Raw genomic sequence first — 26,081 nt, forward strand, 5'->3', positions numbered from 1 at the left:
TTCAGTATACCAAGAACTGAGTGTGAAGACTGCACTGTCCTCATATCTGTAGAACATAATGCCTTGTGCAGGCACTGTAATAGGAACTGGGGATAAAGTGATGACTGAGCGACCGAGTCCTGCCCTCAGGAGGTAGACATTAAATAAGCAGCGACAGCAAGCAGGGTAAATACTCCGGGGGTTAAGCACACATCACAGGGAGCACAAAATGAAGGAACTAACTGAGTCTAGGTAAAGGAGCAGCCTCTGGAAGAAAGTGACCTTCGGATTGATGATTGAAGGATGGGGAGGCGAGAGGATGGCCTATCCCAGGACTTGAGAGCTGTTCACGGAGACTGGAGAGAATTGTGGGAATGGGGTTTGGGAGGTTGTGTGAGGGGAGCTGGGCAGTTGTTTAGCAGGGACAAGTCACAGGTCATGAAACCCTAGGTAGGTATGTTGAGGAGTTTGGACAGTCTGAGAAATGAGGGGAGCCAATGAAGTATGTTAAGCAGAATAATGACATGCTCAGTTTTGTTTTGACGGCTCACTCTGGCTGGAGTATAGAAAATGATTGGGAAACCAGTTAGGAGGCAGTTGCTGTAATGCAGGTGAGAACACAAGGTGGCCTGAAGAGCAATTGGATAGATGGTGATTCCGTTGCTTGAGAGAGGTACAGTGGGAAGAGGAGTAGCTGGTGAAGGAGAACGATTTTGGTTTTGAACAGCATGACTTGAGTGCCAGCAGACATCCAAGTAGAGAGACCCTCCAAGTAGAGAGACCTGAGGAGGCTATTAGATCTGTGGGTCTGGAGCTCAGGAGAGCGATCCAAATTGAACCTGGAGGGCTGGGAGTCATCAACATCTTGATTCCGATCGGAGTCATGGTGGGGATAGAATACTCTGCCAAAGAAGCAGTATGTTGGAGGAAAGTAGGACGTAACTTCAAGTGCGCTGTCATTGAAAGCAGGGGCAGAAGGGGGCTTTGCCGAGAAGAATGGGTCTGAGAGGAGACTATGGTGATGCGGAACCCAGAAAGGACAGGTCTCAAGCAGAGACTGGTCCAGGATGTTGGCTGTATCTGAACCTTCCAGGAAAGAGAATTAAAAACTGTGCATGGTCATGGGAGTTAATTATTTTAATAAAAGCCAAGCATGCACACAGAAACAAAACAATTCAGGTGGTAGGCATGAAAACCAGATGAAAATTCCTAAGTCCTCTACTCCTTATCACCCCTGACCAGTCCTTTGGTTAGACTTAGTAACAGGCTGTTGGTGATCTTGCTGGAGAGTTTCAGCAGGTGGCGAAGGCAAGGTGTTGAGGAACATGGGGAGTCTGGATCGAAGGAAAGGGAAAGGTGAGCACTCGTGGAAGCAGCTGTGGGGAGGGTGCTTACTTCATTGTTCTGTTTTTTAAGATGGGGAATATTTTTTTAATTTTGTTTTTATAGCATAGTGGTTAGACATCTTATAACTCACAAAGTGATCCCCTGATAAGTCCAGTACCCACCTGACACTGTGCATAATTATGACAATATTACTGGCTGTGTTCCCTATGCTGTACTTTACATCCCCATAACTATTTCACAACTGCCAATTTGTACTGGTTTTTTTTTGGCAGAATTTTATGGTTTTATTAACACAAATACAATGTGCTTGTCTATTCATTTTCTTTGCTGTGCAGCCTGGCATTGGGATTGGCAACTCTGATGGCCACCAGGGCCACTCTGTCCACAGTAGCTTTGCGGTTCTTTGAGGAGATGCTGTGAGCAGTCTCAGCACAGTGAGATTTGTGGTGCATCCGCAGCACTTCAAGCTCCTTGACGCTGTGGACCAGGAACTTCCAAAAGCCATTGGGCAGCATGCGCTTTGTTTTCTTGTTGCTCCCATGCCCACTGTGAAGCCTCGCGATCCAGCCCCTGACTCTCCCGCACACCCTACTGTCCATGCCTCTGGGTTTCCCTCAGTTACACTTAATTTTGACATTTCAGTCAAACTGGTGCCAGAGGAACTTCTTGGTCCTCTCTTTGGCAATCTTGGTTTCATGAGGCGTCTAGGGCAGCCACGGTGCTGAGGAGGACATGGCTGCCTCCTGCCAATTTGTACTTCTTGATCCCTTCACCTTTTCACCTGTCCCTCCAAACCCCCTCCCATCTGGCCACCGTCAGGTTTGCTCCTCTGTATTTCTGAATCTGTTTCTATTTTGTTTGTTTTAGATTCCACACGTAAGTGGTATTTGCCTTCGACCTGGTTCACTTAGCACAGTACCCTCTAGGTCCATCCATGTTGTTGCAGATGGTAAGGGTTCATTATTTGTCCAGCTGAGTAAGAGTCCGTTGTATATATGTACCACATCTTCTTCATGCATTCATCTGCCCGTGGTCACTTAGGTTTCTCCTGTGTCCTGGCTATTGTAAATAATGCTGCAGTGAACATAGGGGTGCATATATCTTTTTGTACCTGGGTGATTTGATGTTGCACCAAAAAAACTCTGCACAAGATGTGATGAATTAGTGTCTTGGATTTATTTGGATATATACCCAGAAATGGAATGGCTGGGTCATCAGATCGTTCTGTTTTTAATTTTCTGAGGAATCTCCCTACAGTTTTCCATAGTGGCTGTACTAATTTGCAGTCAAGCTAGGAGCATGTTTAAACGCTGTTGGGTGGACCGAGTAGAAAGCAGAGGTTGAGGTACCTGAGGAAGAAGAGAATGTGGGCCGGGCTGGCATGCAGAACACAGGGGAGCAGTTACTCTGAGGAGGGGGCTCTTGGGTTATAACTAGAATGAAGTGGTGGTATATTTGCTGGGGAGTCTAGAGGTTTCAGTGACACAAAGTTGGGGGCATTCCCGCCTGGTTGCTGTTTGTCTTAGTTTTCCTGTCCTGACAGGTCCCTCAAGCTCCTTGCTTGCATTACTGAGTAAATCCCTCACTCCAGGGCAGGCTGGTGAAGTGCCAGCTTCCTGGTGCCTCAGTACGAACAGTGCGTGTAGTGTTTGGGAAAAGTACAGTTTTCATGGGGTTTGGGAACAAGTGGCTAGTCATCCGGAATTAAACAAATTTGGATCCCTATCTCAGTTCTTACATTATATAAAATTTCAGATCTAGGATTTTTTTTTCCTTTTTAATTTTTAATTATGAAACATTTCAAACATGGAGAAAATGTCACAGAGATCCCTAAATCCACTGCCAAGTTAAACAGATGTTAACATTTCACCACATTTGCTTCAGATCTCTAGTTTTTTTAAATAAAGGAACAAAACACGATTGATATAGTTAAAGCCCACCTCTCATTTCTTCCCTCTCCCTCCTCTGCACAAACAACCACAACCATTTCCCTCCTTGCATTTCACTTGTATTACTGATTCACATATCATGGACAATATATATTGTTTTGTGTTTTAAAATTATGTATCAGTGTTAGGAACTTGCTTTTTCACTAACCAGTGTTTTTGCCATCCAGTGCCAGAGCACAGAGGTAACTCATTCAACGACTGTAATGACCGCGTTGTTTCCTTGTCTATTTAACCATTCCTCTGCTGAGAAGTAGTTGGGCTTCAGTCTCACGCTCTCACGCACAGTCTTGCAGTGTGGGTCTCATTGTGAAAGTGTGAGAGCTCCTCTGGGGAAGTACTTAGAAGTAGACTCACTGGGCTGTAGGGAGTGCGTGTGTTATTGGTGAGGCTGGCTCACTGCCCATTTTTCAGTGTCTGGGTTTTTTTCCATATAGGTATTCTTCATTTGTTTTTAATGTTATCATTTTTTTAAGTTGTGGTAAAATATGCATAACATAAAGGTACCGTTTTAACAATTTTTATGCGTACAATTCAGTGGTATTAAGTGCATTAACAATGTTGTATAATCATTACCACTATTTCCAGAACTTTGCATCATCCCGAACAGAAACTCTGTCCTTATTAATCAGTAACTTCCCATTTGCCTCTCATCTCAGCGTCTGTTTTGCTTTCTGTCTCTGTGAATTTGCCTGTTCTGGGGACCTCATGTAAGGGGAAACTATACAATGTTAGTCCTTTTGTGTCTGGCTTATTTTACTTAGCATAATGTTTTCAGAGTTTGTCCATGTTTGTAGCATGTATCAGAATTTTATTCCTTTTTATGGCATAGTTTATGACATATTCCTTTCATGGAATATTTAATAATATTTCATTGTATATATACAAGGCCCATCCAGAAAGTATCCAGCCATGTGCTATGAAAAATAGAGACATTTATTGAAGGAGGTACAGGAAACATTGTACACAGGACAATGACACCTCAGTCCCCTTCAAAGTAGTCACCTTGGGACCTCACACAGTTCTTCCAATCGCCATCAGCTGCCCTGTCATATTTTCCTGAATCTCACTGACGTTCTGAAATCTCTTCCCTTTCAAAGTTGATTTTAGTTTGGGGAAAAGCCAGAAGTCTCGGGGTACCATATCTGGGCTGTGGGGGAGTTGATGCACTTGGATGATTTGATGTTTCACAAAAAAACTGCATGAGATGTGATGAATGAGCTGGTGTGTTGTCGTGATGAAACTGCCAGTCACCAGTTGCCCATGGCTAAAGCCTTCTGAATCATGTGAATAGTTTATGTGGAAGAATATTCAAGCTTAATGCAAAATCTGATGCAGATTCATTGCTCTACTTGCTAAGTCATTTTGAACACAGTGGCCACACAGTACACATGCTCACTCAATGGTGTCTGCCACCCCCACTGACTAGTACAGTGAAGTCGTCGTTGTTCACACATGCACATTCCAGTCCACTCTCCTTGGCAGCCAGGTTACATCCATGTCATGCAAACTGTTCTCATTATATTAACAATAGTTAGACTTTATATGGACAGACCTCATATGCCAAATTTTATTTACCTTTTAATCTATTGATGAATAAATAGATACTCTGTTGTTCCCACCTTTTAGCAATTATAAATAATGCTGCAATGAACAATCGTGTACAAGTATCTGTTTGAGTCTCTGTTTTCTATTCTTTTGGGTATGTACGTAAGAGTAGAGTACACCTCATGGTAATTCTATGGTTAGCTTTTTGAGGAATTGCCAAACTGTTTTCCACAGTACCTGCATTATTTTACATTTCCAGTAACAATGTACAAGGATTCCAACTTCTGCACAGCCCCTCCAATGCTTGTTATTTTTCTTTCCTTTTTAAAATAATGACCATCCTAATGGAGATGAAGTGATATCTAATTGTAGTTTTGATTTGCATTTCCCTAATGACTAATGATGCTGAGCATCTTTTCATGTGCTTATTGGCCATTTGTATATCTCCTGTGGAGAAATGTCTACTCAAATTCTTTGCTCATTTTTGGATGGGGATATTTGCTTTCCATTATTATTGAGTTGTAGGAGTTCTTTATACACCCTGGATATTAGTTTGTTCTCAGATACATGATTTACAAATATTTTCTCCCATTCTGTGGGTTGCTTTTTCATTCTCTTGATTGTGTTCTTTATGCAGAAAAGTCTTCAATTATCATGAAGTCTAATTTATCTGTTTTTTTTTCTTTTATTGTCTTATGTTCTTGGTGTCATGCTTAAAATGACTAAGATTTTTTTTAGGTTTACTATGCATGAAACATTAGTAAATTATAATTTCATAGGCTATCATTTCTACATTTTCAAATGTATTAGCCATAAAAGTATAGTTTTTCTTACTTTTTCATAATCTGTTTTTGAAGATAGCTTCTCTTGTCAATTCCTAATACTGACTGCCTTTTCTCTGTTTTCTATCTGTCTCGCTAGCGATTCATCTGTTACTCCGAGAGCTGTCCTTTGACTTTGTTCATCCTCTCTATTGTCTGTTTAGTATTTCATTAATGTCTTCATTATTTTGCGTTTATCATTTCCTTTCTCCTCCTTTCTGTTTATTGTTTTCCTTTCAATTTCTTGAGTTTTTTCACATTTAAAAGGTCTATACTTAATTTTTTGAATAGTTACTACATTTTCATAGCTCAAATATAGAAATTCTTTTAAAAAGTATGCAGAGAAAAATCTTAACTCATCTTTTCTTTCATCAACCTGTTCTCATCCCCATAAGAAAGGTAATCATTGTTAGCTTCTTTTTGTACACTCATATTTTTAAAAAGATTTTATTTATTTATTATTAGACAGAGGGGAAAGAAGGGAAAAAGAGAGAGAGAGAGAAACATCAGTGTATGGTTGCCTCTCGTGCTCTCCCCCTCACTGGGGACCTGGCCTGCAACCCAGGCATGTGCCCTCAATGGGAATCAAGCCTACGACCCCTTAGTTCGCAGGCCGGTGCTCAATCCACGGACTGAGCCACAACAGCAAGGGCTATGCACTCATATTTTTTTAATGTGTATATATATCAAGCATATATCTTTGAGCACTTTCCAAATCAATATATTAAAAGCCTCCTCATTCTTTTTTTTTTTTTTGAGAGAGAGAGAGAGGGAGGGAGAGAGAGAAAACATCATTTTGTTCTTCTTCCTATTTATGAATTCATTGGTTGCTTCTTGTATGTTCTTTGCCCAGGAATTGAACCCACAACCTTGGCACATGGGGACAATGCTCTAACCAATTGAGGTACCTGGTTAGGGCACCTCCTCATTTCTAAAAATATTTCCTGTTATTCTCATATAAACCTGTTCCATCATTTGTCTAAATAGTTCCCTGTTGATGGACATTTAGGCTGTTTTAACTCCTTATTGACACAAAAGTGCTGCAGAGCATAGCCTTATACCTACAGAGTATACCTATGGAGATTAAACTCCTGGTAGTAGACTTGTGTCAGTTTTATATATACCATCAATTACACAGCCATGTATGAGAATGCGAGATTCCCTACAGCTATGCCAACCCAGTGTGTTCTTATTTTTATACTTTTGGATTTTGGGCAATCATCAGATAAACATCAGATAGAGAATGATTTCCTAGTATGATTTTAACCTGCATTTCTCTTAGGAAGAGATAAGTAATCTTATTTAAGAGCGGTTTGTCCTTCCCTGGCTGGTGTAGCTCAGTGGATTGAGCGTGGGCCTGCAAACTAAAGGATGGAGGTTCGATTCCCAGTCAGGGCACATGCCTGGGTTGCAGGCCAGTTCCCAGCAGGGGACGCATGAAAGGCAACCATACATTGACATTTCTCTCCCTATCTCCTTCCCTTCCCCTCTAAAGATAAATAAATAAAAAATCTTTAAAAACAAAAGAGCTATTTGTCTCTTTCCTCTTTTCTTTCAACCATCTAAATTCTTTGCTTATATTCCTAATGGGTTGTTGATCTTTTTTCTTCTCAGTTTATAAGAGCTCTTTGTATAACAGCCAAACTATCCCTTTGTCTCCATAGGAGTTACACCTGTTCTTCTAACTTCTTTTTTTTGTTATTGTTTTTTATTTTTAAATATATTTTATTGATTATGCTCTTACAGTTGTCCCATTTCCCCCCTTTTATTCCCCTCCACCCTGCACACCTGCTCCCACCCACATTCCTCCCCTTTAGTTCATGTCCATGCGTTGTACATGTAAGTTCTTTGGCTTCTACATTTCCTACACTATTCTTAACCTCCCCCTGTGTATTTTCTACCTATCAATTATGCTATTTATTCTCTGTACCTTTTCCCTCTCTCTCCCCCTCTTACTCCCCTGTTGGTAACCCTCCATGTGATCTCCATTTCTGTGGTTCTGTTCCTGTTCTAGTTGTTTGCTTAGTTTGCTTTTGTTTGTTTTAGGTGTGGTTGTTGATAACTGTGAGTTTCCTGTCATTTTACTGTTCATATTTTTATCTTCTTTTTCTTAGATAAACCCCTGTAACATTTTATATAATAAGGGCTTGGTGATGATGAACTCCTTGAACTTGACCTTATCTGAGAAGCACTTTATCTGCCCTTCCATTCTAAATGAAAACTGCTGGATAGAGTAATCTTGGATGTAGGTCCTTGTCTTTCATGACTTGGAATACTTCCTTCCAGCCCCTTCTTGCCTGTAAGGTCTCTTTTGAAAAATCAGCTGACAGTCTGATGGGAAGTCCTTTGTAGGTAACTGTCTCCTTTTCTCTTGCTGCTTCTAAGATTCTCTCCTTCATTTTAGTCTTGGGTAATGTAATTATGATATGCCTTGGTGTGTTCCTCCTTGGGTCCACCTTCTTTGGGACTGACTCTCTGAGCTTCCTGAGCTTCCTGGACTTCCTGGAAGTCTATTTCCTTTGCCAGATTTTGGAAATTCTCTTTCATTATTTGTCCAAATAAGTTTTCAATTTGCTGTACCTCTTCCCCTTCTGGTACCCCTATAATTTGGATGTTGGGATGTCTAAAGATGTCTTGGGGTTCCTAAGCCTCTCCTCATGTTTTTGAATTCTTGTTTGTTCATTCTTTTCTGGTTGAATGTTTCTTTCTTCTGTCTGGTACACTCCATTGATTAGAGTCCTAGTTTCTTTTCCATCACTATTGGTTCCCTGTACGCTTTCCTTTATTTCACTTAGCATTGCCTTAATTTTTTCATCTAATTTGCTAACAAATTCAACCAGTCTTGTGAGCATCCTGATTACCAGTGTTTTGAACTGTGCATCTGATAGGCTGGCTATCTCTTCGTCACTTAGTTGTATTTTTTCTGGAACTTTGATCTGTTCTTTCATTTGGACCATTTTTTTTTTTGTCTCTGCAGACCTGTTATGTATAAGGGGCAGAGCCTTAGTTGTTCACCGGAGCTGGGCAACCCAGTCGCTGGGTTGTGATGCTGTACGTGGGGAAGGGGTCGAGACGGAACAATGGTGCTTGCTCCTCTCTACCAGATTTCAGTCACTTCCTGCGCTACTCACAATCAAATTGGGCCCTTCTGGTGCTGATTGCCATGTGGGCTTGTGTACATTCTAGGACCCCGTGAGTCTCTCCAACGAACTTGGCTGTGAAGCTGGGAGTTTCTCCCGGCAGCTCAACCCCACAGGTGTTTTCAACTGGTGCTTTTAGGCTTTATTTCCCCGAGCTGGAGCCCTGGGTTACACGGTCTTGTCTTCCTCCCCAGTTATTCCTCCCAGTTCATCCGCACGTGAATGTAGAACTGCCCGCTCCACCAGCCACAGCCTTGCCCACCCGGGTCCTCTACCACCACTTTGCCTCAAGTCCTCTCCCTCCAGCTGCCTGTCTCCACCCCTCCTACCGGTCTGGATGGATGTTTCTACTTTAAATCCTCGGTCGTCAGACTTACATACAGTTTGATTTTCTGTCAGTTCTGGTTGGTTTTTGTTTTTAAGTTGTTATTGTCCTTCTTTTAGTTGTGCGAGGAGGTACAGTTTGTCTACTTACGCCTCCATCTTGGCCGGAAGTCTCTTCTAACTTCTTGTGTGGGCTGCTCTGCTCCCTCACGTTCTCCTCTCCGAATCTTCGTTCTGGGGACCGCTGGGGAATCTCCACTTCGTTCTGGGGACCGCGTTGGCCACGTCCCTCGGGTTTTGATATGGGGTGTTTCTGTTTCCATTGTAATTTGTACTTTGCTTCAGAACTTATTTGGAATTATGCTTATTATGTTTCTAAACAAATGTTTTTCTCTTGTTTTTATATGATTGCTATTGATTTCTAATTTTATGTCATTATTTCAATTATTCTCTTGGTGATTATCAAAGCATTTTTAAAAAGATTTTAAATTTATTTTTAGGGGAAGGGACAGAGAAAGAGGGAGAGAACCATCAGTGTGAGAGAAGCATCCATCCCTGGCCTCTTGCATAACCCCCAACAGGGACCCTGACCCTCAATGCAAGCATGTGCCCTGACCAGAAATCGAACCGGGGGCCTTTTGGTTTCTTGGGACAGTGCCCAACCCACTGAACCACACCAGGGCTTGTTGAAACTTCCTTTGTGGTGAACTTTAAAAAAGGGTCTGGTGTGCTTGAGAACATGTGTTTTCTCTAATTACTTGGTTCAAGTTTGTTTCAAACTTTTTACTAATTTTTGTTTAGTTGCCCAATGAATTTTTTTATACTCAAGTTCTTTTTTTTCTTAACCTTTTTTAAAGATTTTATTTATTTATGTTTAGAGAGGAAGGGAAGGAGAGAGGGAGAGAAACATCAATGTATGGTTGCCTCTCATGTGTCCCCTGCTGGGAACTGGCCTGCAACCCAGGCATGTGCCCTGACTGGGAATTGAACCATGATTCTTTGGTTTGCAGGCCCACGCTCAATCCACTGAGCTACACCAGCCAGGAGCCCAGTCAATTTTGAAAGGGGTGTATTAAAATTTTCACTATAATGGTTTCACTACAATGGTGGATTTGGCAGTTCTGTTGATTTTTTTTCTTTATATATTTTGAGACAGTTAGGTGCGTGTAAATTTAGAATTGTGATATCTTCATGGTGAATTGGTCTTCTTATACCTTAATGTTGTGACCATTTTTTTCTATTGACATCTACAAAAATTATTGTGAAATATACTGCAATATATAAAACTGTATAAATTGCAACTGCATGGTTTAAGGAATAATAAAGGAAATACCTATCTAATCACATCAGGTTATAGGAGAACATTGACAGCACCTTAAAAGCAACCTTGCCTGGCTGGGGTGTCTCAGTAGATTGAGTGCCAGCCAGCCTTTGAACCAAAAGGTCACCAGCTTGATTCCCAGTCAGGGCACATGCCTGGGTTGCAGGCCAGGTCCCCAGTTCAGGGGTGGGGCGCGTACAAGAGGCAACCGCACATTGATGTTTCTTTCCTTCTCTTTCTCCCTCCCTCCCCTTGTCTCTAAAAATAAATAAATAAATATTTTTAAAAAAGCAACTCTGTGCCCCTGTATGCCCCATCCCCTCTCACCCTTTCCCACAGAGAGAACTGCTGTCTTGACTTTATGAGGATAATTCCTTTGCTTTTCTTTAGAGTTTCACCATTTGTGTGTGCATCCCATTTGATTTAGCCCTTTTTCTGAAGTTTATACAAATGGCATCATACTGTATGAAAGCATCCAGAGTACATATACAGAAGTCTCCTGGGCCTTGTTTCTTTTGCTCAGTACTCTGTTTCATCCATGCTGAGATTCATCCATGTCGATGGCTAGACCTGCAGTGCATTCACGGAGGCTGTGAACAACACTCTTTTAAGTGCCCTCTAATATAATGTACAGGAATTTCATTAGAGAGAATTCCATGTGGGAGCACGGTTGCTGGGTAAAGACAGTATGAAGGTGAGCCCACGTTCCACTTTATTTGGCAATACAGACTATCTTCCAGTGTTTGTTCTCATTTAATACATTCTTATTGCAGTGTATGAGGTCCCATCACTCCGTATCATGGTCAATAAATGATAGTTTCAGACTTTTAAATATTTACTAATTTATTGAGTATGTAATGGTATCTCGCTGTAATTTGCGTTTCACTGATTCCTAACAATTGATCATCTTTTCTGGTATTTATTGATTAATATAAAACTGATTTAAACTTTATACCATTACATACTCAATAAATTAGTAAATATTTAAAAGTCTGAAACTATCATTAATTGATGTTCTAATATTAAGCCAAACTTTTACTTGAAATTAAATGATTTATGTTAAGCCAATTTTGCATTCCTAAGATGCACCCAGTTTGGTCATACATATTATTCTTGACTATCTCTTTTAAATGTATTGTACTGGATTCAGTTACACTTTTTCAAAAGACTCTTGTATGCAGGCATACCTCAGAGATAATGCAGGTTCAGTTCCAGAACAACACAATAAAGTGAGTATCACAGTCGAGCGAATCTCACGAATCTTGTTCCCCAGTGCTTATAGAAGTTATGTCCGCACTGCACTATAGTCCAGCAGTGTTCACCCAGTGCACTGCAAAAGGCACACTGCTCTGATGCAAGACTTTCTAAAACTTGCAATCCCTGACTGTTTAGTCAGGGGCACTGGCATCTTTTCTCTTAGCTTGTCAAATAAAAAAATGACAACTGCCAACATGTAACAATAGCCGTTCATGGTGAATGAATCAAAATTATACCTATTTGTTTTATGAGATCGGAAAAAAAAATATATTTTTTTGTGGGCCACAGAATTTTAGTAATTAAGTGTGCCATGAGCTGAAAAAGGTTGAAAATGGCTGTTGTAGTCTAAGTACGCAGCACAATTATGTCTAAGAAAACAGCACACATACCCGAATTACAAATACTGTATTGCTAAAATAATCAGACCATCATCCAAGCCTTCAGCTAGCCCTAATGTTTTTGTTAATGGGTCTTCCCTTCGATCTGTAAAAAACACAGGATCCGTGACATGTGATGGAGCGGAGTGCAGGACGGCGAGGCATGCCCACGGGCCTCCTGAGAGGTGCCGGGCCGTAGCTTTTCCTACTAGTACTGGTAACAAGGTTTTGCTACGTTCAAAAAAGAAGCTAAAAAATATTCTCACTGTTTCTGCACTCTGGAAAGTGTGTAAATTGAAATTTTTTACCTGCTATGTCTTTTTGTTTGTTAATATATTTTATTGATTATGCTATTTACAGTTGTCCCATTTTCCCCCCTTCATGTAAATTGCAGTGTTTTATTCCTTGAATATTTGCCAGAATTCATCTTTAACCTCATCTTGGTCTAGGTTTTCTTTGTGTTAAGATTTTAACTACTGATTCATTTCTTTAGTAATTTTAGGAATATTCAAGATTTTCTATTTCTAATTGGGTTAGTTTAAGTAAGTTGTTTTTTTTTTTTTAAGAAATTTGTCTAGTTCGTCTGAGTTTTCAGATTTACTGTTCTGAAGTCGTTCACGATATCCTATTATCTTTTTAATTTCTGTAGCATCTATAATTAGGTCCCTTTTTTCATTCCATATTGGCTGTTTTTGCCTCAGTCTTTTGTAGTGACAAAAGACTCACCAGAGTCTTTTGGTGGTCAGTCTCACCAGAGGTTAGTTTTCCTTCCTTCCTTCCTTCCTTCCTTCCTTCCTTCCTTCCTTCCTTCCTTCCTTCCATTCTTTTTTAAAGATTTTATTTATTGATTTTTAGAGAGAAGGGAGGGAGGGAGAAAGAGAAGGAGAGAAACATCAATGTGTGGTTGCCTCTCATGCGCCCTCTACTGGGGACCTGGCCCACAACCCAGGCATGTGCTCTGACTGGGAATCGAACTGGCAACCCTGCAGGCTGGCACTCAGCCAGTGAGCCACATGAGCCAGGGCATAAGTCAGTTTTACTAGCCTTTCAAAGAACTAATTTTTGGCTCTATTAAGCTTCTCTATCCTATTTGCTTTCTATTTTATTCATTTCTACTCAGTCTTTATTATCCTTCCTTCTACTTTTTGGAGGGTTTATTTTGCTCTTCTTTTTTCAACTTCTGGAAATAAATCCTTAGCTCATTCATTTCCAGCTTTTTCTCTCTTTTTTTGGATTAAAAAAAAATTGTTCAAGTACAGTTGTCTCCATTTTCCCCCCAGCCACCCCCACCTCCCACCCTCAATTCTTCCCCCTTTGGCATTGCCTGTGGGTCCTTTATTCATGTTCTTTGATGACCCTTTACCTTCTTTCCCCCTCTCCCCCAACTCTGTTTACTGTCAGTTTGTTCTTTATTCAGGTCTCTGATTATATTTAATATATCTCTTATAGATATTTTTCCAAGTATTATTTTATATGTTTCTCACAGTTGTTTATGGTTATTATAAACTTCTTTATCTAATTTGTAAATGTATACCTTCCCATGATTCAAAACCCAAAGAGTATAAAAAGGTGTACAGTGAATCGGATTCCCCCTCCCAAACTTATCTTCTATCTGCTTAGTTCCCATCGGCCCCTGCCCCCCAGGCGGCCCTGCTCTTAGTTCATCATGTCATTCCAGCCTTTCTTTGTGCATTTACAGGCAATTTAATTGTACCTAGAGAACCTTATTTCCTTTCCTTCTCTTTTACACACAACATACAGTATATTAAACACTGTATTAAACATTCTCATCCTTGTTTTTATATATCTTGACAATAATTCTTAGACATCTTTCTATGGCAGTATATCTAGAGCTTTGTTTTTTGTTTTTACATTTGCATAATATTCCATTTTGTGAATTTTCCATTATTTATTTTATTTTTATTTATTTATTTATTTATTTATTTATTTATTTGAAATATTTTATTTATTTATTTTTTCGAGAGAGGGGAAGGGAAGGAGAAAGAGTGGGAGAGAAATATCAATGTATGGTTGCCTCCCATGCACTCCCTGCTGGGAACCGGCCTGCAACCCAGGCATGTGCCCTGACTGGGAATCAAACCGTGATACTCTGGTTCACAGGCCCGCGCTCAATCCACTGAGCTACGCCAGCCAGGGCTATTTTTATTTATTTATTTATATTTTTTATCACCATTTCTGTACTGATTAAAATTTCCTCCCCAGTTTTTTGTTATCACAAAAGATTATTACATTATACATAAATACATATATCTTAAAAGTATAATTTTGTGGTGCAGGTTATTTAAAGAATATATTAAAATATTTTTATTATAGAAAATTGAAAGTATACAAAATCAGAGATAATCGTACTGTGACCTCCCATGTATCATCTAGCTTCAGTAAACGTGGCCAGTCTCGTTCCAAATATACCCTTGCCCACCTCCCTCCACTGCCTCCTTTACTTCCATATTATTTGGAAGCAAAGTACAGATATTATATTATTTCATCTATAAATATTTCTTTATTTACCTCTAAAAGATTAGAGTTCTTTTAAAAGTGTAACTATATTAAAAAATTAGCAGTAATTCCATATTGTCATCAAATATTCAATATTTTCAAGTTTCCTGATTATCTAATATAACATACAGAATTTTTATGGTTGTATCATTTATTTTGAGTCCTTTTAAATTTGTCGCGATTTGTACGTATGGAAAAAAACAGCAAAAATTTCTGTTCTACCTGGGATATACAGACAATGCGGAAGTTAAAGACTTAGATGCCATTTAGCCCTGGCTCATGTGCTTCAGTGGATTGAGCACAGGCCCTGCAAACCAAAGAACCGCAGTTTGATTCCCAGTCAGGGCACATGCCTGGGTTGCAGGCCAGTTCCCAGCAGGGGACGCACGAGAGGCAACCATACGTTGATATTTCTTTCCCTCTCTCTTTCCCTTCCCCTCTAAAGATAAATAAATTAAAAATCTTTAAAAAAATTACATGCCATTTAAATTATCTTCCTCATAAATTTAACTCTTGCACATTATGAACTGACCTTCTTTATCTTAGTAATTTATTTACTTGAAGACTCCTGTATGAGAATAATATAGCTATAACAGCTTTCACTGAGTTATTTGTTTACTATATTTTTTCATACTTTTACTGCTATCCTTTCTACATTCCTGTGTTTTAAATGTGTTCTCTAAACAGCATATAGTTGTATTTTTAAAATTTAAGTATTTGTTATATATGTATTTGGGTTTATGTCTAATTATGATTTCTTTTTTAAAAAGATTTTATGTATTTATTTTTAGAGAGGGGGAAGGAGAAAGAGTGAGAGAGAAACATCAATGTGTGGTTGCCTCTCATGCACCCCCTATCTGGGACCCAGCCCACAACCCAGGCATGTGCCCTGACTGGGAATCAAACCAGTGACCCTTTGGTTCGCATGCCACCACTCAATCCACTGAGCTGCACCAGCCAGGGCTCTTTTATTTATTTTTTAAATAACAGTTTTATCGAGATATAAGTTATATACCATACAACTCTGCATACAATTCAGTGATTTATTAGTATAGTCACAGAGTTATATAACCATCACCACAGTCAATATTAGAACATTGTCATCGCCCTGAAAGAAATCCCCTACCCTGTAGCAGTCACTCTCCACTCCACACCTCTGGACCCTCACCTCCATTCTGGGCAACCTCTAATCTTTCTGTCTCTCTAGATTTGCTTGTTCTAAACATTTCACATAAATGGAATAATTCAATGTGCGACCTTTTATGTCTGGCTTCTTTCACTTTCCATGTTTTCAAAGATCAGCCATGGGTAGCATGGGCCAGTACTTCATTACACTTTTTTTTGCCAAATGCATAATATTCCATGTTTTATTTACCCATTCCTCGGTGAACATTTGGATTGTTTGCACTTTTTGGCTATTATTAACAGTGCTTCCTTTAACATTTATGAACAAGTTTTTGTATGGGCATATGTTTGCATTTCCCTTGGTATATGCCAGGGAATTGAATTGCTAGATCTTCTGGTAATTCTATGTTTAACTTTTTGAAGAACAGCCATACTTTTCCCAAAGCAGTAGTACCATCTTACAATCGCACCAGTGGTATATGAGGGTTTTAATTTCCCCATCTCCTCATTAACACTTGTTTTTACTTTTTGACCATAGTCCTCCTAGTGAATATGAAGAGGCATCTCATTGTGGTTTTGATTTGTGTTTCTCTGATGCTTAATGGTGTGGAGCATCTTTTCATGTGCTTATTAGCAATTTATCTTCTTTGAAGAAGTGTCTATTCAGCTCTGTTGCCCATTTTAAAATTTCATTATTTGTCTTTTTATTATCGAGTTGTAAAATTTCTTTACATTCTGGGTACAAGTCCCTTATCGGATATGTGATTTGCAAATATTTTCTTCCATACTCTGGGTTGTCATTTTACATTCTTGATGATGTTCTTTGCAGCACAAAAGCTTTTAATTTTTTTTATAATGATTAATTCCCTTTTTTTTTAAGTATCTTTTTTTTTAAATATTTTATTTATTTATCTTTAGAGGGGAAGGAGAGAGGGAGAAAAACATCAATGTATGGTTGCCTCTAGTGCATCCCCTGCAGGGAACTGGCCTGCAGGGAACCTGCCTGCAACCCAGGCATGTGCCCTGACTGGGAATCGAACTGCGATCCTCTGGTTCACAGGCCCGTGCTCAATCCGCTGAGCTACACCAGCCAGGGCAAAAGCTTTTAATTTTGATGAATTCCAATTTATCTATTTTTCTTTTGTTATTTGTACTTTTGACATCATATCCAATTAAACCATTGCCTCATCTAACGCCTTGAAAACTTACAACTATGTTTTTCTTTAAGAGTTTTATACTTCTACATTTAGGTCTTTGATCTATTTGGAGTTAAGTTTTGTATATGGTATTAGGTAAGAGTCTAACCTCATTCTTTTGAATGTAGATATCCAGTTGGCCTAGCATCGTTTGTTGAAAAAAGACTATTCTCATTGAATTATCTTGGTAATCTTGTTATAAATCAAATGATGATAAAAGTGAAGGTTAATTTCTGGACTTTCAACTCTGATTTGTTGGTCTGTATGTCTATATGTCAGTACCATTCTGTCTCGATTATTGTAGCTTTGTAGCAAGTTTTGAAATCTGAAAGTGAGTTTCCAATTTTGTTCTCCATTTTCTTTTTTATTTATCTATTTTTAGAGAGGGGGAAGGGAGGGAGAAAGGGAGAGAAACATCAATGTGTGGTTGCCCCTCACATGCCCCTAGACTGGGTAGAAGCGGTGGCCCTTTGGTTCACAGTCTGGCACTCAATTCACTGAGCCATAGCAGCCAGGGCTGCGCTGCTTTTTCAAGATTGTTTTGGCTATTTGGAGTCTGTTGAATTTTTGTATGAATTTTATAATCAGTTTGTTAACTTCTGCAAATAAGGCAACTGGAATTTTGATGGAGAGTGCATTGAATCTGGAGATCAATTTGGGGAGTATTGCCATCTTAACAATATTAAGTCTTGTGATTTGTGAACTTGGATGTCTTTCCATTTATTTAAGTCTTTAATTTCTTTCAGGAATTTTGTAGTTTTCAGAGCTTAAATTTTATACTTATTTTGCTACATTTATTCCCAATTATTTTATTCTTTTTGATGCTATTACAAATAGAATTATTTTCTTAAATCTTTTTTCGAATTGTTCATTGCAGGTATGTAGACATACAATCTATTCCTGTATCCTGCAACCTTAAGGAACTCATTTATTATTAGTTCTAATAGTTTTTTTTATAGTGGATTCCTTAGGATTTCCTATATATAAGATCAGATCATCTGTAAATAAATACAGTCTTACTTTTCCCAGTCCAGTTGCTTTGCATTTCATGTTATTGTCTAATTGCCCTGGTCACTACCTCCAGTACAGCCCTAAATACAAGTGGCAGGAGCAGACATCCTTGTCTTCGCCCTGATGTGTTGGGGGAGCTGTACAGTCGTTCACCGTGAAGTGTGGTGTTAGCCGTGGATTTTTTATAGATGCCTTTTATCAGGTTAATGAGGGTCCCCTCTATTCCTAGTTTGTTGTTTTGATCATGAAGAGGTTGTTGAATTTTGTCAAATGCTTTTTCTGTGTCCATTGAAATGATTATGTGGTTTTTGTCCTTTATTCTATTGGTAGAGTGTTTTAATCACATTAATCGATTTTTTTTAATGTTATCCTAACTTGTACTTCTGGAATAAATCTTACTTGGTCACGGTATGTAACCCTTTTTACATGTTGCTGAATTCAGTTAACTGGTATTATTTGAGGATTTGGAGGGTCTATATTTATAAGAGATTTTAGCCAGTGGCTTCCTTTTCTTGCGATATCTTTGTCTGGACTTAGTATTAGCATTACACTAGCCTTATAGAATGAGTTCAGAAGTATTCCCTGCTCTTTGTTTTGGAAGATTTTGAGAAGCATTGCTGTTTTTTACTTTTTAAATATTTGGTAGACTTTTCTAGTAGATCCATCTGGCCTAGGCTTTTCAGCCATCTCTATGTAGCTGGGTTTTTTTATTACTAATTCAATTTCTTTACTTCTTATAGGTCTATTCACATTGTTTTCTTCTTCTTCTTCTTCTTTCTTTCTTTTTTTTCCAAACCCACCTCCCTCCCTTGCTCCCACCCTCCCCCTTGGTTTTGTCCATGTGTCCTTTACAGTCGTTCCTGAAAACCCTTCTCCCATTATCCCCTCCCACCTCCCCTCTGGTTACTGTCAGATTGTTCTTAATTTCAATGTCTCTGGTTATATTTTGCTTGCTTTTTCTTGAGTCATTTTGATAGTTTGTGTCTTCCTGGAAATTTGTCCATTTTGTGTAAGTTATCTGATTTTTTTGTGCATAGGCATTCATAGTGTTCCGTTATAATCCTCTTTATTTCTGTAAGATTGGGGGTAATTTCCCCTCTTCATTCACAATTGTATTAATTTGAGTCTTCTCTTTTTTTCTTGGTAAGTCTAGCTAAAGTTTTATCACTTTTGTTGATCTTTTAAAATCTCAACTTTTAACCCTGGCTGGTGTGGCTCAGTGGATTGAGTGCTGGTGCCTGCAAAATGAAAGGTCACTGGTTCGATTCCCAGTCCGGGCTCTTGCCTGGGTTGTAGGCCAGGTCCCCAGTAGCGGGCATGTGAGAGACAACCACACACTGACCTTTCTCTCCCTCTCTCCCTTCTTTCCCCTCTTCTAAAAATAAATAAATAAAATCTTTAAGTAAAATGAAATATTAACTTTTAGTTTTATTGATTTTTTTCTATTGCTTTTCTATTTTCTATTTCATTTATTTCTGTTCTATTCTCTGTTATTTCCTCCTCTCCTTGCTTTGGGTTTAGTTTGCTTATCTTTTGTAGTTTCTTTTCTTTTTTTTTAATTAGATACTTTTTTTAAAAAGATGATTTAGTTTTAGAGAAGGGGGAAGGAAAGGCGAAAGAGAGGGAGAGAAACATCCACTGTTTGCCTGTCACACGCACCCTGTCAGGGGCTGAACTCACACCCAGGCGTGTGCCCTGACCCCGAATCACACCGATGACCTTTAGCCTCGCAGGACAATGCGCAACCCGCTGGGCCACACTGATCAGGGCTATATCACTGATTCCTAATATCATTTCACCGTGGTCAGAGAACGTTCATTGTATGATTTAAATTCCTAGTTCTTTGAATAGTTTCTACAAGGATTACCTTAAAGTGTTCCTCTGTGAGATCTGACATCTGTGCCCTTTCCTGGGCATTTCCTGTTGCCTGCTTGTTTCCCATGTAAGGGTCCCACTTAACTATTTCTTTGCGCATCTCATAAGTTTTTGTTGAAAACTGGACATTTGAGGTAATATATTGTAGCAACTCTGGGTACTAATCCCTGGGAACTAAATGTAATTATTGGTGGTAACTACTATTCATTTGCCCTTTCCACCCTGGCAGTTCCTCTGTGACGAGGGTGCTGGCATTTCTGGGGACTACATTGACCGTGTGGATGAGCCCTTATCCTGCTCCTATGTGCTAACTGTCCGGACTCCTCGGCTCTGCCCCCACCCTCTCCTCCGGCCCCCACCCAGCGCTGCTCCGCAGGCCATTCTCTGTCACCCTGCCCTGCAGCCTGAGGAGTACCTGGCCTACCTTCAAAGGCAAGCTGGTGAGTGATTAAAAGAACGAGGAGAGGAAGGAGAGACATGGGGAGGGGACAAATAGAAGACAGACAAAGTATTGAAGAACCCAGGGGAATGTGTCCCTGTCCTGCTTGCGTGCTGTTTTCCAGTAGACTCAAAGCAGTTTGAAGATAAAATGATAGAGGAGCTGCAAGACCTGGACCCTCCAGTGTGGAGTGAGACCACGCCTGGGGTGGTGCCCACAAAGAGAGCAGGTAGGGCCTTCCTTCACCTGTTGCACGAAACTTGTCTCTGTTTCTTCCTTTCTCCAGTCGTATTCTCCCGGGCTGACTTTTGGGTGTGGGGTAAAAATGTAATGTGGGCTCACCCTGACAGATGTGGCTCAGTTGGTTGGCTGTCATCCTGCAAACAAAAGGTTGCTGGTTCGCTTCCCAGCCAGGGCACGTGCCTGGGCTGCGGGCCAGTTGAGGGTGCACGACAGGCAACTACACACTGATGTTTCCCTCTCTCCCTACCTTCTCCTCTCTCCAGTTATAAGTAAATAAAATCTTTAAAAAATCATAAAATAAAACCAAAAAAGTACTATGGGCCCTTCACCTTGGTAATAGAGGAGGGGGATGTCCTCATTCTATTTGTTCCCTCCCATTGCTCCCCTCCTCTCTGATTCCTCCCTGTTCTCTGCATTCCAGCTGCAAGCCCAACCAAGGACGACAATAAGGAATCAGATTTCTGGAAGATGGTTCATGAGCCAGAGGACCAGGTCCAAGGAAGGGAAGAGGCACAGGCTGAGGTGAGAGCAGCCCCCTAGCTACTTCTCTAACGAGGCTGACCTAGACGTGGGGATGGAGGCCACTCAAGCTGAGGTCATTGTGAGATGGCCCGCCTCTGTCTCGGGATGCGAGGACGTACCCAGAGCCAGTGCCTTAAGAACTTGGTCGGCATAAACGAGCTTGTGTGCTTGACTCTGCCTTCTTCTCATCAGGAGCAGGAACCAAACCTCGAGCCAGCAGACCCAGCTCCAGGCTCTCCCGATGGTGAGTGAGTCCTCCATGTCTCCTTTCCTGCTTGAAGGTATTTTTGGACGGGTGGGGGTGGGGGTAGAGATAAACACTAGGAGGGAAGTTGGCAGGTAGGCCAGAAGGGAATTCGTTTTTATAGGAGTTAGTACTCTGTGTAGACAATTCTCTTCAATGGAGGCAGTGGACACAGTGGTTCCTCTACTTGCTGACTTTGTAGTCTTGGATGATTTCACTTAACAGACTCAGTGTCCTCACCCATAACATGCAGGTGATCACCCCAGCATTAGAGGGTTGCTGTGAGATTAAATGAGGATGAGTCTGTAGTTCACAATGGCATGTCTGCAACTGAGTAGACAACAGTGGATAACAGGATCCAGGGGAGAGGAGCACCCGGCCCCAGCATCTCTCCCGGAGCCCTAAAGTCTGCGGCGATTGCCAGCGGGGCCTCAGTAGGGCGTCCAAGAACAGGGGCCTTAGCAGCTTGTAAGCACCCTTCTCTCTCTCCCCTGAGTCCGCCTCAGCTCAGTGCTTTCTGGAGAGTTCCAGTGGCCCCACCTCTCTGACCAGAAGATAACTCCTGGGGACAAAGAACTTGGTCTCCTCAACTCCTCTCTTCAGAGAGTCAAAGTAGAATGTAGGACACAGTGGGCTCATTCCTGTTTTTCCATCTCAGATTTTCAGAGCAATGTGCAGGTCAAAGTCATTCGGAGTCCTGCAGACTTGATTCGGTTGATAGAGGAGCTGAAAGGTGGAACGAAAAAGGTATGGGCCCTGCTCAGCCGAGGATAGAACCTCCCTGCTCGCTGCGAGCCTTGGAGAATCACCCCGACCTGGGCCTGACCTGGGCCCCATGGAGCTGCCTGCCTGCCTGTACTCTTCTTTGGTCCCCCCCGCCATCCCCCAGCCACTCTGCCTTTGTCCTCCCCCCCACCATGTGCCTCTACTGAAACCCCAACCATCTCCCTTTTTCTTTGGATCCCCACCCACCCAGGGAAAGCCCAATGCAGGCCAAGAGCAGCCTGCAGATGGTGCTGCAGAAGCCCCTCAAAGCGAACCAGAGGTGAAGGTGAAGGGTGACACAGAACATCAGCAGGAGGTAGAAGAAGAAGAGGACGATGAGGATGAAGACGAAGATGAGGACGAAAGGCAGTTATTGGGAGAATTTGAGAAGGAACTGGAAGGGATACTGCTCCCGTCAGACCGAGAGCGGCTCCGTTCGGAGGTGAAGGCTGGCATGGAGCGAGAGCTGGAGAACATTATCCAGGAGGTGAGCACAGCTCTTCCCTCCCATTGCTTCTGAAGGTGTCTGCTCCTGTGGGCAAGACAGGCCAAGGGGCTGAGAGAACCAAGGTTAGCACCTAGCACAGCATGGGGCCTGGGACAGGGTGCTCTGAAATGATAGTTGTTTATTGAATCAGAGGGGGGACAGTGGGGAGAGAATTGGAGAAGAAAGAGCCTTAGACATGACTCTCCTATGGAGCATGGACCACGGACCTTCGTTGCTCCTTGACTTTCCACTCCCGCCCGGGGCATTCCAGACCGAGAAGGAGCTGGACCCAGATGGGCTGAAGAAGGAGTCGGAGCGTGATCGAGCTATGCTGGCCCTGACGTCCACTCTCAACAAACTCATCAAAAGGCTGGAGGAAAAGCAGAGTCCAGAGCTGGTGAAAAAGCACAGGAGAAGGAGGGTCGTCCCCAGAAAGCCGCCCCCCTCTCTCAGACCAGCAGGTGAGAGCTGTCATCTGGGAAGCCAGGTCCCGTGTCTTTGCCACTCAGCTCATGCGTGCACGGGAGGGTGACATGTTCTTTCCCCGTGAGGGTGCTCGCCCGCTCCCCTCTGTCTGGAGCTCTGCTCTCACTCTCGCCTTCTCACCACCTCCATCCCTCTGCCCGGTTACCCCCTATTCATCCTTTGGGAGTGGCCTCTGGAGCACATCTGTCTTGTTTTCTGACCGGCTCCCGTGTGCCTAGTGCTTAGTACTTTGACCGGCACACACTGGGCGATCAGTGGGTCTTAACTGAGTGGCTGCAAGCCTGCGCGCTGCAGACCGCACACCTGTGCGGGACGCGTGGGAGCAGCCCCAGGGCGAAGTGCGAACAGGCAGCCAGCTGCTCAGAAGTCAGTTGCCTGGACAGACCAGAAGTCATACCTTCCTCCAGCTCCCCCTTGCGTCCCTCCCACGGGGCCTGTGCGTGTGGAGGTCAGAGGATTCCGAGTGGAATATTCACATATCAGACCCTCGAACCTACTTTCTCTGTAAACATGGAAGTATCTTTTGACCACCAACATAGGGAGTGCCAAAGCACAGCTTTCCTACCTGCTTTTTATTTTAATTATAAGAAGTTTATTTACAAAGTTACAGAGGCAGTAGAAGGGAGCCAGCCGGGCTGCATAGACTCAGGAAACAAGTTACAGAAGCAGAAAAGGGCCCCTGGAGCGTAGGAGAGAGAAAGACAAAAGTGACGCTGCTCCTGTCGGGGAGGAGAGGGAAGGGAAAGTTGGGGTGTGCTCCGAGAGGCGGGGTGCCCCTGCTTCTTAATACGGAACTCCTTTGCAGGCCCGGGCGGCCTGGTTTTCTTTTCAGTTGTCTTCCTGCGGGTGACAGGCAGAATTACTGGGTCCAGAGGGGAGCCGGGAGGCTGCAGTTGGCGGAGGGAGCTTTGCAGGCTGGGATGGGGTAGGGGGAACCAACTTACTGGGGCCCTGACTCCTGTGCCCGTCGGAGGTGGAATAACTGCCAAAGCCAGTTGGTGGCCTAGGGAGAAGTGACCACCACAGCCCCTAACCCTGGAGTCACGGCTCCGCTTTGTGTCTCCCTATGTGTCTCCCCCTCTAAGAGGAGGATCCTGAGCACAGAGTCCGGGTCCGGGTCACCAAGCTCCGTCACGGAGGCCCCAATCAGGATCTGACAGTCCTCGAGATGAAACGGGAAAACCCGCAGCTGAAACAAATCGAGGGGCTGGTGAAAGAGCTGCTGGAGAGGGAGGGACTCACAGCCGAAGGTGGGCCCTGGAGGGCGGGGCCGGATTAGCTGTTGGAAGGGCTTGCTGCCGGAATCGGAGGGGCTGGGTCAAGGAGCACTGGAAGCCTCGGCTGGGGACCCGGGGGGCAGAAGATCTGCACTGAAGCCCCCCCGCCCCCCCCCACCTCCTCTCACTGCCCATCTCGCATCTTTCCAGGGAAAATCGAGATCAAAATTGTCCGACCAGGGGCTGAAGGGACCGAAGAGGATGCACGGTGGCTGACTGACGAGGACACGAAGAACCTTAAGGAGATTTTCTTCAATATCTTGGTAAGAGGCTCCCACGCCCCAGTCTGGGACCCCCAGCCTGCCCCCCTCCAGTGCGCTGTGTTGTTGAGAGTGTGGTCAGGTGACGCCGGCACATGCCAGGGCTCTGGTCTCCTCATCTGTAAGGAAGCCTGGTGGTCCTGGCTGCTGAGTGTGTGTACCCTCCGCCTGAGCCTGAAGTGTGTGCGCCCCATTCCTTTCTTTTTCACACGGCTAGCTTTTGGATCTTCCAGCGCTCAGTGCTTCCCTGGGCTCACCAGCCAGCACTCCAGCCCACCCCATGCACCCCTCTCCAGGTGCAGGGAGCTGAAGAGGCACAGAAGGAGCAGCAGCGACAAAAAGAGCTGGAGAGCAATTACCGCCGGGTGTGGGGCTCTGGAGGCGGGGAGGGCACAGGAGACCTGGATGAGTTTGACTTCTGAGCCCGCTACTGCCATCCGTTTGCAAGGAGACCAGAGTCTTCCCAGACTGGCCTCATCGCCTCCCCATCCGTCTCCCACCCCCTGGGACCCTGCAGGCAAAACTTGGGAGTAGGGTGAGCTGTGGACTTCTGGGGCCCCAGGCAGGGGTGTGGAGGGGCTGTGGGGCAGTGCTGCTGTGAGCTGCTCGGAAGACCACCCAAGGCCTGTGAGTTTTGTCCTCCCAGGCTTCTCCCCACCCCCCTACCTGCTATGTCCCCTAACTTGTTCCCGGCTCCCTCCCTACCTAGAGATCTTTGGAGCAGAGTAGAGCAGGGGAGCAAGAAGGGTGTGCTGTGTAGCAGGCCCTAGCAGACAGACCTCTGCCCCTGCTGCTGGTGGGAGTCACCTACCCCCTGCTCTTGGATTAGCTCAGGACTTCCTGCCCCTTTCCCTGTCCACACTGTTCCCCACCGTCTGTTTCTGAGTTGAGGCGCCTGCCTCAGTTGCTGAGGAAATGGAAGTTGCCCACGACCTCTGAAACAATCCAGTGAAAAGGGCGGAGTACAGACCGCCATTCATGTTCTTGAACAATCAGGTTTCTAAATAAAGAACTGGACCATCACTCCATCAATCTTTTTTTTCTTTTGAGGGGGGTTAGGGTGGGGGTAGGTGGGGTGGGGGCTCAAGTAGGGAGGAGGTTTGGTGCTGGGTTTCTTCAGGGGGGAGCGCACAGCCGCATCCTGTGCTGTGCTCCACTTCTCCCGGGTGGCGTCAGTGGGAGCCTGGGTTCCGGGAAGATCAGCAAGGCAGTGCCCCCCGCCCTGCCCGGCCTGGCAAGGACTGAAACACCTGTCGTCCCTCCTTGTCCTCATCTGTCCTGTTGTCCCTCCTTGTCCTCATCTGTCCACTTCTGTTCCTTCTCTTCTCCCCATTTCTATCCTGAAAGCCAAAACGCACACCATGTAGCAGGGCCACCCCTTCCACTGAGCACCCTCCTTGCAGCATGCTGCAGGTCCCGTTGGCCGGCCACACCCCATCCCCACCTGGCCACACCACTCCACGGCTCCCAGAAAAGACTTCTGCCTTTGGCAGTGCCCAGAGAGAGGGCTGCTGCCCACTCACACTAGCTGCCTAGTATTCCAAGGGCATTTGGGCCTGGGGAGGTGGCTCCAT

The 26,081-nt window shown here is 43.2% G+C and overlaps 1 protein-coding gene across 4 annotated transcripts in view; it reads left to right on the forward strand.

Annotated features, from left to right (window-relative positions):
• OS9 (OS9 endoplasmic reticulum lectin) overlaps nucleotides 1-25,530 on the forward strand; it is a 30,019-nt gene extending 4,489 nt beyond the window's left edge. The window contains exons 6-15 of one of the 4 annotated variants that reach the window (XM_053661883.1): nucleotides 20,014-20,224; nucleotides 20,348-20,452; nucleotides 20,888-20,988; nucleotides 21,181-21,232; nucleotides 21,891-21,979; nucleotides 22,209-22,484; nucleotides 22,756-22,945; nucleotides 24,056-24,220; nucleotides 24,398-24,510; nucleotides 24,804-25,530. In XM_053661883.1, coding sequence (XP_053517858.1) covers nucleotides 20,014-20,224; nucleotides 20,348-20,452; nucleotides 20,888-20,988; nucleotides 21,181-21,232; nucleotides 21,891-21,979; nucleotides 22,209-22,484; nucleotides 22,756-22,945; nucleotides 24,056-24,220; nucleotides 24,398-24,510; nucleotides 24,804-24,929 — 1,428 coding nt within the window. In that variant the 3' untranslated portion in view covers nucleotides 24,930-25,530. The remainder of the gene's footprint in view (nucleotides 1-20,013; nucleotides 20,225-20,347; nucleotides 20,453-20,887; nucleotides 20,989-21,180; nucleotides 21,233-21,890; nucleotides 21,980-22,208; nucleotides 22,485-22,755; nucleotides 22,946-24,055; nucleotides 24,221-24,397; nucleotides 24,511-24,803) is intronic. The other 3 variants (XM_053661884.1, XM_053661886.1, XM_053661885.1) reach the window with 3 other exon arrangements.
• Nucleotides 25,531-26,081: the final 551 nt, after the last annotated feature.

The sequence above is a fragment of the Artibeus jamaicensis genome, unplaced genomic scaffold, assembly GCF_021234435.1.
Source record: "Artibeus jamaicensis isolate MK-2021 breed Jamaican fruit bat unplaced genomic scaffold, CSHL_Jam_final contig_233, whole genome shotgun sequence".
Lineage (NCBI taxonomy): Eukaryota > Metazoa > Chordata > Mammalia > Chiroptera > Phyllostomidae > Artibeus > Artibeus jamaicensis.